Raw genomic sequence first — 14,557 nt, 5'->3', positions numbered from 1 at the left:
TTTGCTAGAAGTGTTTGGACAGGTTGATGAGAAGATACCTCACATTTGTTCTTGTGGCAGTCTTACCGCAGAGGTTCCACGGTGTTTGCCGGGAAGCACGGCTTCATTACCCTGCGGGATCTGTTCCGCTGGGCCGAGAGGTACCGGCTGGCAGAGCAGCTGCAGAAGGAGTACGACTGGCTTCAGCACTTAGCAAATGATGGTGAGCTCTGCTGCCCCAGCTTTGTTAAGTGTCTATAGAATTGCTTTCCAGTCCCCACTTCTGAAGTGTAAATTTTTGTTGCTGATTACCCAGGTAGTAATTGCTTTTTCTCTTCCTTTGTTTGGTAGGTTTTATGCTTCTGGCAGGCAGAGTCAGGAAACAGGAGGAGGTGGATGTCATTCAAAATGTCATTGAAAAACACTTCAAGAAAAAAATATATCCTGAGTCTCTCTTCTCAGGGGAAAGTGTCAAAAAGCTGCTGGGTGAGTTTCCTCGAGGGGCCCCACTGGTAGATGATCTCTAGATGGACTGAAGCTGATGGATTGCTTTGTGTTGTGCAGCTAAGTATTCCACATGGATGTCAGTGATGGACAGAGATTTCAGCCATGTTGTCTGGACTCAGGGGATGAGGAGACTTGCCATTTTGGTGGGACGAGCCCTGGAGTTTGGTGAACCAGTACTGCTGGTGGGAGACACTGGGTAATCTTGCTTTTTATGATGTTCTGTACCAGCTACTGAGCTGGAGACAAAAGCATTGCGTGGGCTTCAGTGCTACTTTCATCTGGGATCTTTTAATTTGTGCCTGTCTCATGGAAGACTTGCAGCTGCTGTTTTTCACAGTTCCTTTCTGGGGGGAAGCAGATGCATCTCATTTAACCTGTGTCTTTGATGGGTTCATCTGCATTGTGTAACTACATAGAAGTTACATAAAAGTAGGAAAATGAAAATATAATCTTGCTGCCACTTCTCCACCTCATATATGGTAGTGGAGGTCATGGACGTAGATACTGTCTGCTCTTGTGCTGGTAATAAATTTGTAGAGTAAATTTTTATGGAATAGAAGGAAAGAAAAATGCAAGAAAAGAGGGAAGGAAAATTTATTTGGGTAGTAAATGAAAACTAGATGCTCAGCAGTTTATTCCATCAGACTTAGGCTTGGTCTAGACATGTAGCATTTCCAGTTCAGTGAAATGATAGGCTGGTTGAGTATCTGGAAGGGCAAGCTGAAATAAATTTGACTTAGAACATGCAGAAATCCATCAATACAGCTATTGATTTAAATTTAATTGATTTTAGTTTAATTTAATTTTAAAAGGTCTCTTGTGCAAATCAGCAACAGTTGTGCCAAAAATGGCTTCACTTTGCATACATTTCTTTCAATGAAAGGGAGCAGAAGAAAATTTGCGTGCTGGGCCTTTGCCTCATAGCTCTTCAATGAAAGTATGAATCCTGTCCAGAGTGAGCTGATTGCTTGGTTTGCTTCTTTTTTTTAGTTCATCCTTTTAAATCAAATTACTTGGTTGCAGGTGTGGTAAAACCACCATTTGTCAGATCTTTGCAGCATTAGCAGATCAGAAGCTGTACTCAATGAACTGCCACCTGCACATGGAGACATCAGACTTCCTGGGAGGGCTGCGACCAGTCCGGCAGAGGGCCAAGGAGCAGGTTTGTAATACCTTGGGTGGTGTCACCATGGAAGTAAAAAGGAGCAGTTACCATTTCTCACTTTTTTTCCTTTTCTTAGGAGGAATCTGAAGGCTCTAGACTCTTTGAGTGGTGTGATGGTCCTCTTGTTTTAGCAATGAAGGAGGAGGGTTTTTTCCTCCTTGATGAGATTTCTTTAGCTGATGATTCTGTACTAGAGCGACTTAACAGGTATGTCTGAAATGTGGTAGTACTAAGCATCCTCAGTGTTCATTATCCAAACATGAGTGGGGTAAATCTGACTTCTTTTAGGCACTTTTGTTTCCTGGCTTAGGTGAGCTGCTCTCTCGCTGAAAAGGACAATGGTACAAATAAAACTAGAAAGTAAAAACTCTGGTTTACCATTTGCAGTATTAATGCTTTCAGCCTGCCAGAGAGCTTTTGAAATTATGAATATCTTGTCAAATCCCAAAAACAAAATCTGGTTTTCCCCCTCTTTTGTGTGTGTGTAAAGAAAACCCCCAGAACAACTAAAATATAAATTCAACTTCATTATCTATTTGCAGCAGTATCCCTCATTTTAGTCTTTTCTGTTACCCATTATATTGGGTAAAGGAAAGTTTATCCAGGCCAATTAATATGAGTTTCATTTTTAAGTGATCTTTTGAAGTGTGGAGCAAAATTTAAGCAATTTTTTTTTTACCTTCTCTCTAGTGTTCTTGAAGCTGAAAAGACATTGGTACTTGCTGAAAAAGGTGGCCAAGATGATGAGGAAAATGAAGTAGAACTGTTAGTTGCAGGAAAGAAATTCCGGATCCTTGCGACCATGAACCCAGGAGGTGACTTTGGGAAAAAAGAGGTAAATGCCAAAACATCTGGAAGTACAGCATGCATCTTCTGGTCATTACTGACCATTAACTGGTTGGAGGTACAATACAAAAATGCATCATGCCAGTTCTGGCATCCAGTGCTTTCTAGTTGGCATCTGCTTCATCACTCTAAAGGAGGATTGGGGTGAATCTGTTTTCTGCCACTTCTGTGGGCTATCACTTTGGCATTATAAACGAATACTCAGCAAAATGTCAAAAGAAGCTTCAGGCCTCTAAATACTCGAGTTAGGCTTGATACATAGAATATTCAAGTACAGGAGCTGTGACTTGTGAAGCAAGTAAATCCAGGTCTCTGGGGTAGTACAAAGTTGCATATCAGATTTTTCTCCTTGATGCTGTTCAGAAAGTGATGGCCATCTTGTGTTTCTTAGTGAATAATAAACATCGCATCCCAAAAGAGCTTTTTCATTAAATGAAAAAATTGTTTCTGAAGTTGAGAATTAAGTAATTTTAAACATGTTTAAAAAAACAAAACCTGTAAAATAAAAAAACCTACAACTTTTAAGCAGTGTTGGAAGCTAGGTTGATGAAAAAGGACCAGAAGCTCTTTTACTCAAAAGAAGATGGGTACTCCATTTAAAGTGGTTTCTGAAGTAGAGAACCACTCATTGAAGCCATGTGTTTAAGTAGGATTTATTTCTAGATTGCATTTTTGCTAGTAATTTTTGTTTGACAAATTCAGCCAAGGAAGAGAGGAATTAAAGAAACAAGCTGTAATTGAAGGCAAATTTCCATGTTGTGGTTTGCCTCTGTAAGCAAAGGGAGAATACAGAGCCATTGTTTGATACATGGTGTCCTGAAATGAAATGGAGCTTTGGTGATTGCAAACCACCTCAGTTTCTTCCCATATTCTTTTGAACTTTCTATATCACCCATTTCCTGCATTGATGCCACTACTAGAAGTCTTAAAAATCCTTCTTCTTTGAAAGATTTTCTTACAAAGTGTCTCTGTCAAAATTAGAAGGAAATATCTATCTTGTTCATTTTATTTATTGTTTACAATTACAGTGACTACAAGGCTGTTGTTAACTGACCTTTAGGGAAGATGTTGTAATGAATCTTTAATTTAATTGCTCTGTCACTCTGCTTGTTTGCAGCTTTCCCCTGCGCTGCGCAACAGATTTACAGAAATTTGGTGTCCGCAGAGCAATGACCGTGAGGATTTGATACAGATTGTAAAACACAATCTTCATCCAGGATTGTCTCTGGGTGCAGTAAAGCACAAGGGTAGGTATTTCTGTGTGTTGATACTCAAATATTGCTCAGGAAGTAAGGAGTTTGGAGGCTGACAGCCTTTCCACAGGATGTACACCACTGTCACCCTTTTTCTGCTACATTTCTCCCTGAGGACAGTATGCTATATTCTGGACTTTGTTCTTCCTTCTCTGTGTATGGTATATGTCTAGCCAGAAGTAAATTCAAGGCTGTGTTTACTTCACCATCCAGGTAGTTGAACTATCCCCAGCCCTTCAGTGTCCCAGCTTGGTTTTAATATAGAGTGTTGAAAGAACTGGCACTTCACTTTCTGCCAGCAGCTTCACTGTTAGTGCTAGTCATGTGATGCTGTCTTGTTACCTGAATTTAAAAGGAACTGTAACCAGAGCTCAGGCAGGAGCTTTCTCTTCTCTTATTCTGTTTCTAGGATAAAGAGTACCCATCTACATTGCTCATGCAGCTGTACCTGCCTTAAAGATGTTTTTAAAACAGTGTAGCAGATGGGACCAGAAAAAATGATAACTCAAATTTATTTGGTGGTTTTTTTGTTGTTTTTAATTTTTTTTAGGGGCAGACATAGCAGAACTCATGATGGACTTTGTTGAATGGCTGACTAATCAAGAGTTTGGTCGCCAGTGTATTCTCAGCGTGAGAGACATCTTGGCCTGGGTTAATTTTATGAATGTCATGGCAGAGAATGAGTCAAGTTCTGCCAAGGGATGCAGCCACAGTAACATTTCCCCATGGATGTCTTTTATCCATGCTGCATGTTTGGTGTATATTGATGGAATAGGGTCAGGTAAGTCTTCAGTGCTCATTTGTTAGCAGAAAATATGAAACACTGTATTTGTATTAATATTTTTAGTCTAATGCAAACAAAATGCTTTGGGGCAGCATGGGACTCTTCCAGGAGACATTTTCACTTCCATTTGACAACCTTCTGTACATCATGTGCCTTTTCTGTGTTTCAGCAAGAGTTTAAGTAATAGAGCAAGCTGAAGTAAATTACAGGGATTAATAATATTACAAAGGCTAGCACGCATATTAAGAAAACCTGTGGTTTTTATTGAGTTGATGTGGTTTTACTGAGCAGTCACAGTACCTGAGCACATATTATGCTCTCATGCTCTCCCCCACTGCACATGTCAGCATCTGTCTGTGCTGGCCTGTACTGTGCACATAGCTGAGAATGCATCTTTGTGTTTGGCTGCTGGCCCAGCTGATAAATAGTAGATAAGGGAGAGGAGGAAAAGTGGAAAGCACAAGAAATGCCAGAAAAGAAAGCCTGGGGGGGGCCTATGGCAAGATATCAGGGTGATTGTGACAGTAGAAGAAAGGGGGTTGGAAATATGGTGTCCTTAGTTCTGGGCTCACAGAACCATCTGTCCATGGTAAATAGTACTGGAAGCACTGAAAACATTAAAATAAAATATAAACCTGCATGCACAGGAAGGGATGAGTTTCTTGTCATGACATGAATGTGCCTAGTTCATGTTTTGAAGCACACTTTACTTTCCTGATTACAGGTACAACATCCTGCTCAGCTGATACAGCTTTATTAGCTCGTGAGAAATGCCTGACATTCTTACATGAGAAAATGAGTCAATTCTTTGAGCTGACTGATTGTCAGAAGAATGAACTGAAGATTTATGACAGAACAAAGCAAAAAGAGTTTGTATGGATGGACAACTTTATGGGAATTCACCCATTTTTTATTCCAAGAGGCAAGAGACTGGGAGTGGGTGGACATTTATTCTGTGATTTGTATTTTCAGTAGTTTTGTTATTCACTAGATCTAAGTAGGATACCTGAACCATCATAGAACAATTTATTAGTTCTTAAGCTTTAGAAAAATCCCTTTTCTGCCTCCAAGTGTGTAGATTACAACTCAGTCACTTTTATTAAGACACATCTGTTCATTCTCTTTTTTCATTACTTCTTAGTGGCCTAATTTTCATAGACTTTTCTGGTGTAACAAAGCTTTTTTTAAAATTTTGAGTTGTGATTTTCTGTCACTTTTGCATGCTCAAAAGGCCTGTTAACTTCCACTAACTAAAGCTGCAGCTCGTCCTGGCCCATGTTCCAAGTGTGGAAAGCAGGACAAAGCTAAAAAGAATGGAGGTTAATGCCATGCCTTGCTCTAGGCTCTCAAAGATTTCCTGCTATTTTGACAAAATCATTAATTTTTGCATTTCAGTTCCTCATGGGACAAAAGAATGCAAATGGAACTAACAAAACACTGCTGCTTGCCCTTAAAATACCACAACAAGACTAAAAAGTGATGACTCTGAGCTTTCTAACTCAGCTGGTTATTTTTTAGCATATGGACCTGTGTGTTCCTAATGCTGTACTAATTGTTCACATTTGGACTTCCTGGCATTCGTGGATTGTGTTAGTCATGCATAAAATTGTACAAAGTAAAGCTTTTTTGTAAATAGCTTAGCTCCCCTTTGCTGATTAGTTCACAAAAGGAATCTCTTTGGATCCCTTTCCTACTAAACAGGTATCAGTTTGTGTAGGATGCACTGGTGATCAATATCTTCTATACATGAGAAATGCTGTATTACACATTTGGGGCAGTGATGTCCAAGGAGCTGTACTGGCTGGAATTCAGCAGACAAGCTCTGTGCTCTCTCCCCACTGTATGCCATAATAACAATAAAGGAGAAGAAAAGTTTTAACTAAGGGGATGTTCCTTCACAGAAGTGGCAGTGGGAGCATGACTGGATTGTATCCCTCAGTGTCAATTTTTCAAGAGCTGCTTCTGAGTTTTAGATTCACGTGAATGAAATGCAAGAATACATTTATGTTTGTTCAGGGATAGATCTCTACTTTAAGTCATGAACGAGGAGATACTGAGGTTTCATGGCAGAATAAATCATATGTCTATGTGCTTTTTTGCAAAATTCACTTTAAATATGTGGAGATGGGCTGAGATGTAGCTGTGGATCAAATAAAATCTATGTGCCACGTCTCCAAGAATGACATACAAGCTGGATCTCCATTGCTTGCTGCACTGAGATAAATTTACAGACAGAGTGAGCTCATTCAGAGGCATACTATCAGCACCTCCAGCATAAACATTCTTTAATTGTTTAATTGTTTTCTGGTTTATCTTTCCTTTATTTTAGGCCCTGTTCTCCAGAGGAACAACATGACAGATTATGCTTTAAATGCTGGGACTACAGCAGTGAATGCACAAAGGCTGTTAAGAGCCCTACAGCTTAACAAACCTATTCTGTTGGAGGGCTCACCAGGAGTGGGCAAGACCAGCCTGGTGGCTGCCCTGGCAAAAGCCTCAGGGAACTGTCTTGTTCGAATCAACCTGTCTGAGCAAACGGTAGAATAAAATATTACCTTCCTTACTTGGTGTTTATGGCAGGGTAGAAGCTTTGTGTAACTTTTAAAGTGCCGTTCTCTTTAACTTTGACACTGTGTCTGAAATGTCAGTTTTTCCTTCTTGGTCTTAGTGGTCTCAGAACTGAATGGGAGGGGGAAGGAGACAGAGCAGTAAGCTTCTGTGATTGAGTGCCAATTCCCAGATATTTCTGTTCTTTTCAGGTGAAGCCATGCTTTTCTTTGTCTACCGTGTTTTTCTTGGTTTCTGCAACATTACTCGAAACTAGCTTTAAGGCTTTTTAGCTTTTTTGTTGCAATTTAAATTTTTGTTGTTAAATATTGTACCTTATCACTGGGGTTCTATAATGAAAAAGCTTTCAGCATTTTTTGCAATTGCTGAAAATTATTAATTAGATCTAAAGTGTAGGTATTAAAAGGAAAGGGAGAAAATGTTTAGTGAAGTTAACAAATAATGTTTATGAACTTGTGTTAAATTCTGTAATTCTTCAATTTCCCCATTCTGTTCTTTTCTCCCAAAGGATGTGACAGACTTATTTGGGACAGACTTGCCTGTTGAAGGTGGGAAGGGAGGAGAATTTGCCTGGCGTGATGGACCACTCTTAGCAGCATTAAAGGCTGGACACTGGATTGTGTTAGATGAGGTAAGTTCAGGTTTGGGGACAAATAAAATGGAATGTTCTAGAAGAGCAAATTTGGTTGATTTGCCTTGTGGAATAAATACCTACGAGTGCTGATGACCTCCCTTCATGAAGGCAGGTGGTGACTAGACTGTTTTGAGACAAGAGAACAAGGATTGAATCCCAACTTAAATGATTGCAGAAGACCAAGGATAGGTTTGATTTGCATTTGAAAGGTTTTAGGGAAGAGTGTCAACAGAAGTTTTGGTACAACTGTTCTTTATGGATGCAATTTCACTGAAATAAAAGGTGTTTTTCTGGGACTAATATACTGTGTTGGTTATGGATTTGAGATGGGGAAGAGTTCCATCTTGCCAGTATAAGCTTTCCTGCCACTGCAGGATTGTTCATGTACCCTGTAGCAAGTGCTTTCAACCATGTGTGTGACAGATCTGCCTTTTTGGCAATATGCACTCTTAATTACTGCAGAGTGCAAAATCTTCAGTTCCTTAGCCCCTTGTAAACCTCCTTTTTTCCCCCCTATTGGGAAGCAGTGTGTCACTTCCAACACCCACTAGAGACTGCCTGAATTTAAACAAACAAACAAATAAAATGCCCTGAGTGCCACAAATGTATGAACATAAATTTAGAAAAAAATGTCTTGAAAATGCAGATTTTACAATGGAGAATTGTTTTTTATCACAGTGAAAAAAACCACAGTACAAATAACAAGTGAACATAAGGAAGTGTTAGTTGCTCCAGTATAATAACAGTCTAGCTGGTGGTAATAATTTGTGTTAGTTCTAGAACAGGAATGAAATGGAATTTTGCCTTCTATATATCCCAGACTATTAGACTAGAGATTATGCAAAAATGTTTTGTGCAGCTTTAATATTGTATCCTTCTTTCTTTCCTCAGTTGAATCTGGCTTCTCAGTCTGTGTTAGAGGGGCTTAATGCATGCTTTGACCACAGAGCTGAGATTTATGTTCCAGAACTGGGAATGAATTTTCATGTACAGCACAAGACGACAAAGATTTTTGGATGCCAGAATCCATACAGACAAGGAGGTGGAAGGAAGGGTCTCCCCAAGTCCTTTCTTAATAGATTTACACAGGCAAGCTTATTTGTTTGGTTTCAACTACATCATGATCCTGTCTTGCAGGTTTCTGATAAAAACACTCTGAATTCTCTTGATTTTACAGGTGTATGTTGATCCACTGTCAGCAGAAGATATGAAATTCATTGGGAATACATTGTTTCCTGCTATTGATAAAACCATTATTGCTAAAATGGTTGCTTTCAATAACAAGGTAAACATATTTTAATTTCTTTTCTGTAGAAGTAGGCAGAATGCAGTAAGTAGAAAAAAATTAAGTATAATGTTTTATTTCCAAGCATTTTTATAGAGAAGTGTGTGGGTAAAAAAAGAGGGATGGAAATATATGCAGAGGAAAGTAAAGAGCACCACTAAATCTGATTTCTTGTACCATGACAATCAGATGCCTTGTTGATATTTGACGAGGCACTGTTTTTCACAGAAGGTGAAACATTCATACACAGGAGAAAGTAATATTCTGTGACCTCAGGTAAAATCTCTTGTGTCAGCATCTTACTGCATATTCATTTAAGAGTGCAACAGTAAATGGCAAAATTGAGCTGTGTGTGAAGAGAAACAGTAAGAGACAAACTAAATCAAGCTTTAGTTCCTAACATATCTTCAGCAAAGTAAATTCAGCCTGGTCTTTCAGTTGTCTTTGTCTTGTCAGCAGTGCCAAAGGCAGAAGTTCAATCAGCATTAAAAAAATATTTGAAGACCAGCTTGTGGATGGAATAAATGATTATTTTTTTTTAATTACTACCAATTTTTTTCAGATTGAAAAAGAAGTAATGGCTGAAAAAAAGTGGGGACAGAAAGGAGGACCCTGGGAGTTCAACTTACGTGATCTTTTCCGCTGGTGCCAGCTTATGCTTGTTGACCAGTCACCAGGATGTTATGATCCAGGCCAGCATGTGTTTTTAGTATATGGAGAAAGAATGAGAACCAGAGAAGACAAAGAAAAGGTGAGCCATTGTTCTCCTTCCTTTCTCTTCAGATGCTCAGGATATATTTATAGAAATCCAAGTTTCAATCTCCACTTTGAAGATTCCTTGCAATTCATTCATGGACACTTATCTCTTAAAATTAAAAATAGGTTTGTTTGGAGTTTTGGGGTTTGCTATAGATACCTTCTCCCCTTGCCATTTGAAATATCAATTTAATTAGTATAAAAGCAGACAGCTGATGTAAATAAAGGCAAGCAGAATAACAAAGGACTTAAATTAAAACACATCATACTCTTGTGTGATTCTGTATTAAATAATGTTTGCTACCTACTTATCCCTCTCTTGGTTAGAAATCCTGTGCTTTTTGTTTAATTTCACAGGATTTAAGTGGTATTAAACTGGAAAGTCAGATTGTGAAACTGAAGTTACTGGTTGTATGTGACTGGCTATTTCGTCATGGCTTTACTGTCCCCTGCCTGTAACATTGTCACATTTTTCTGTGTTACCAAAGAAAGAACTTATTTATGAAGTAAATTCTATCCCACTACTTTGTTAAAGAGAAACACTGCTTACAGTATGTCAAGTCTCAGGAAACCATGATTAATGAAATGGTTGCTGTGGGCATCTCACACTCACATTGCTTGCTGCACTTTGAGTTAAATGAGCTTGTAATTTACAGTGTTAAGTTACTGTCATACAGCTGTGGAGCTGAGAGGAAAAGATACTTGAGGTGTAAACCTTTAGAAGTGAATCTTTGAACTCATAAGTCTCTTTCTGCTGTTTTAACTGTTCTAGGTTATTTCTGTATACAGAGACATTTTTGGCCAGGAGGCCAGTGTGTATACAGGAACCAGGGAGTTTCACATCAATCCATATAATGTTCAGGTAAACTGTTGACAAGGGATTTTGTGATGGGATAGGGAAGGAAACGACTTGCACAGCTAAACTCCATTTGCCTGTCTGTTGTCCCTTTCAGATCGGTTATTCAGTTCTTTCTCGTGGCAACTATATTCCTCATTCTGGCAGAACTCTCTCACTCCTGCATCATTCACTGCAGTCCCTGGAGTCTATAATGAAGTGTGTGCACATGAGCTGGATGGTGATCCTGGTGGGCCCAGCAGCTGTTGGCAAAACCAGTCTGGTGGAGCTGTTGGCCCATCTCACCGGCCATCGGCTGAAGATCATGGCGATGAACAGTGCAATGGATACAACTGAGCTCCTGGGTGGATTTGAGCAGGTAAATACTGGTTTGGTAATATGGCAGAATTTCTCCTTCCTGCCTAATAGTGGCCAGTCTGCTGTGAGCTTACTGTTTGTAAATGGAGCCCTGGCAGCACGGTGTTCTGCATGAGCTGACTCTCTCCTGGCCTGTGTGCAGGTTGATATCAACAGGCCGTGGCAGCGCCTCTTGGCAAAGGTGGAGAGTGCTGTGAGCACCCTCGTACGGGACAGTCTGCTCCTGGCAGAGCTCTGTGCAGATGATGCTGAACTCGTGCTGCGTGCTTGGAGCAATTTCATCCTGAATTGCAAACCCAAATCTCTGGGGGAAGGAGGTGGAAGTGTTACAGCTGAATTAGTGAGCAAACTGGAGGGAATACTTGTACTTATCCAGCGACTAAACAACAAAATAAGTTCTTACACAAAGGCAGGTATGTATATTGGCTTTCCTTCTTGTTTCTTTTTTTTAATCATTGTGTAAAATAAGGCATCAATACTCATCAAATTTCATCTAATGAGGGAGAAGGGATGCATAAAAGTACCTCTTTAGGGAGTACAATCTCTTTTGTATTTCTTTGTACTTGCAAACCTTTTCTGTTCACATGGCTTTTGCCTATGGGAAACTTCTGAGGAGCTGAAGCCTCTGCTCTTATGTTCCCCTAAAAAGTAGGAAGAATATATGTTCATTAACAAAATAACTACTATTTTTCCTGAATGGTGCTGGAAGCTACTTCATTAATGTAAGTCTCAGTGTAAGATGTATTTCCTTTCAGAGTTTGCTCACCTGGTAGAAGAGTTCCGGCGTTTCAAGCTGCAGCAGGCCCAGGCTGCTAACTGCAACAGCCATGGCACTTTTGAGTGGGTAGATGGGATGTTGGTTCAGGCCCTGCAATCTGGAGACTGGCTCTTAATGGACAATGTTAATTTCTGCAAGTAAGAGATTTTAGTGGCTTTGCTTCAGTGAGCCCTTTGACTTCCCTGATTGACTTTGCCTCTTACTGAGTGGTTCACAGCTGAATGTTTTGCATTTGATGATACACAGAAGCAATAACTTAGATTTTCTGGAAGAGTATCTTCCTTCTCAGACAGCTTAGCACTTGACGGTTTTCCTTTTACCTTACAGAGTAATGAACTGTGGTACCATTTTGATTTCAGATCAGAAAGGGATCAAATTGGTACCTTTTAATGACCACATGAATTTGTTTTGAATACAGCCCTTCTGTGCTGGACCGCTTGAACGCTTTACTTGAGCCAGGAGGTGTTCTGACCATGAGTGAGAGAGGTGTCATAGATGGCACAATTCCTACCATAGCTCCTCATCCAAACTTCAGGTACTTATTTCTGCTTTGTGTTTCTCCTTTTTTTTTTCTCTTTATCAAATAGCAGGTTTAGTATAGAAATGTTATTAGTGAGCCAGTCTTCTGATATTTTGAATGCTGTTCAGCTTGCCAGGCACTGCAGTGACACTCTCTAGCAGGAAAGAAAACTGCACTGTGGTGAGCATATAAAAGCTTAAGAGGCTTTACTTTATATCCCTGTCGCAACATGAACTATTACACAAGAAAATGCACAACAGTGTGCCTCTGCCTTGATTTTGCATTTGTAGTTTAGGACTCCAGCACTTCCCTGTTTCACTGTGATGAAATTGAGGATGCATTGAGGATGGTGAAGTCTTGAGATATGCTGGTTTTGAAAGCTGGTATATGGGCATAATAATTTTCTTCCCAGCTTTTTCCGTCCCATATATAAATTTGAGTTTCCTGCAGTGACAGGACTTAAAAAAAAACCCAACAAACCACCCAAATAGACAGTCTGTTCTCTCAGATCTGAAGTAATCTCTGGGGAAGATGGAAGGAGAATGTAACAGGATTCTATATCGTTCCTACCTACTACAAATTCATGACAAGGATATTGGGACTGATACCCTCTGGTTCCTCTGACTTGGAAACATTCTTGACTTTTCAGAAACCTGTTTCCACTACATTGTATCTCAGAAGTACTTTTTCCTCCTTGCTTTTAAGAGATGTCTATTGATAGTAATAACTACTTGAATGTTGGGTACTTTGGTTTTTAAATAGCACAGATTTATTTGAAGCTGTTGCTAAGACTTTTAAAAATCTTTATAGCTCGGAGGCACAGTCTAATTTTCCTTTGTAAGTGGGCAAATGATAAAACAGACATAATTCAGATAATAAGTTAGAAGTCATGCAGAATATCTGTGTCTAATTGTAAAGTATAACTATTCATACAGATTTCTCATTTAAATTCAGTAGCTGTCCCTGGTTTCTAGATACCGTGTTCCCATTTTTATGAAGGTGAAGTTACTTTATGGAGAAGCAGATTTGGTAGTTCCAGAGTGATAGTTTAAGGAACTAAGTTACATCTTAAGAATTTAAGGCAGTTGAAATGGATGATTGTTGTAGGCTGCTTCCAACTTGAGTTATGATTTTCTAATATCCAACAGGCTCTTCCTTTCTATGGATCCAGTTCATGGGGAAATATCCAGAGCCATGCGGAATCGTGGGATTGAAATTTACGTTCCTGGGGAGAATGATGGAAATATATTGGACAGTCTGGATTTGAAATTACTCCTGCATGGTTTGGGTTTAGTTGGAGACAGTGTCTGTGATGCACTTCTGGCTGTGCATTCAGAAACCAAGGAAGCAATAGCAGGTAAAAATGTCTGTTCACTATTCTTTAGCAACATGGGCTCATTATGTATATCTGGATGAAGTCTTTAGTATTAAACCCTGGTTATTTTGTGGTGTTATGTGCTGATATAAGTAAGCACATAAAGCTATAATCAGGTACTTTTGGATTGGTTTTCTTGCATTCCCAGGAAGTAGGCCCCAGTCATGGAAACATGGTAACTGCTGTGCTTTGTAAGGTGACGTCAGACACTGGCACATTGTCCCTTGCTATTGGGAAGCCAATGTATTCAAAGTGAAAATGAGCAAAATAGAGGGTTTGCAGAAGTTGTACTTTGCAGCTGAGTTTCATTCAGCTCAGCTGTCTGATGTCTTCTTTTGAGCTAGTTGTCTGTTATTTACAGTCTTGTCAGATTTTCTTACCAACCTTGGGAAGAATCCATTCAGCTTTCAGGTCAATAGGATATACTTGTTTTGTATCATGATACCTGAAGTGGTGTTTGTCACATTAAAGGGCAGACAGTTGCTAAACATTTGTATCACTCTAATTGCTGTGTATCTTTCAGGTTCTGTGTCATCTTTGTCACCTTTGCTTCAGGCTGCTGTATTGATTGTGCAGCAAATACAGAGAGGCTTTGGATTAGCAAAGTCTTTTTACAGAGCCTGTTGGGAAGTTTATGGCCGCTCACAGCAACTGCAGATTAACCAAAAGGTAAAAATCCTGTATTTGAAAGCTTTTCTTAGATCATCTAGATAGATGAAAAATGTAACTTCATGAGGCTAGTGTTTGAGATCCTCTGTTTCTTAAATGCCTGAGACAGAGACTGATGAAGATGGTGCTCTTGGAAAGATGAACCAAACAGTATCCTGTCTGGACTCTGAGGCTTGTAGTTAGTGACAGCTTCAGCTGAGACTTTGGGATATTCACTGGTGCATC

General features: G+C 39.5%; 1 protein-coding gene across 1 annotated transcript in view; it reads left to right on the top strand.

Annotated features, from left to right (window-relative positions):
- MDN1 (midasin AAA ATPase 1) overlaps positions 1 to 14,557 on the top strand; it is a 93,037-nt gene that overhangs the window by 33,277 nt on the left and 45,203 nt on the right. Inside the window, exons 27-47 of the mRNA XM_059467727.1 lie at positions 61 to 202; positions 331 to 465; positions 544 to 682; positions 1,510 to 1,648; positions 1,728 to 1,858; positions 2,342 to 2,486; positions 3,615 to 3,744; positions 4,301 to 4,531; positions 5,259 to 5,456; positions 6,864 to 7,072; positions 7,611 to 7,733; positions 8,628 to 8,825; positions 8,914 to 9,021; positions 9,584 to 9,772; positions 10,550 to 10,639; positions 10,731 to 10,991; positions 11,133 to 11,403; positions 11,746 to 11,905; positions 12,187 to 12,303; positions 13,437 to 13,645; positions 14,187 to 14,332. Of these exons, the coding sequence (XP_059323710.1) occupies positions 61 to 202; positions 331 to 465; positions 544 to 682; positions 1,510 to 1,648; positions 1,728 to 1,858; positions 2,342 to 2,486; positions 3,615 to 3,744; positions 4,301 to 4,531; positions 5,259 to 5,456; positions 6,864 to 7,072; positions 7,611 to 7,733; positions 8,628 to 8,825; positions 8,914 to 9,021; positions 9,584 to 9,772; positions 10,550 to 10,639; positions 10,731 to 10,991; positions 11,133 to 11,403; positions 11,746 to 11,905; positions 12,187 to 12,303; positions 13,437 to 13,645; positions 14,187 to 14,332 (3,471 nt within the window). The remainder of the gene's footprint in view (positions 1 to 60; positions 203 to 330; positions 466 to 543; positions 683 to 1,509; positions 1,649 to 1,727; positions 1,859 to 2,341; positions 2,487 to 3,614; positions 3,745 to 4,300; positions 4,532 to 5,258; positions 5,457 to 6,863; positions 7,073 to 7,610; positions 7,734 to 8,627; positions 8,826 to 8,913; positions 9,022 to 9,583; positions 9,773 to 10,549; positions 10,640 to 10,730; positions 10,992 to 11,132; positions 11,404 to 11,745; positions 11,906 to 12,186; positions 12,304 to 13,436; positions 13,646 to 14,186; positions 14,333 to 14,557) is intronic.

This window comes from Ammospiza nelsoni, chromosome 3 (genome assembly GCF_027579445.1).
Source record: "Ammospiza nelsoni isolate bAmmNel1 chromosome 3, bAmmNel1.pri, whole genome shotgun sequence".
In the NCBI taxonomy this organism is placed as follows: domain Eukaryota; kingdom Metazoa; phylum Chordata; class Aves; order Passeriformes; family Passerellidae; genus Ammospiza; species Ammospiza nelsoni.
The sequence above is the reverse complement of the archived record's forward strand: the minus strand, read 5'-3'. Positions and strand labels throughout refer to the sequence as shown.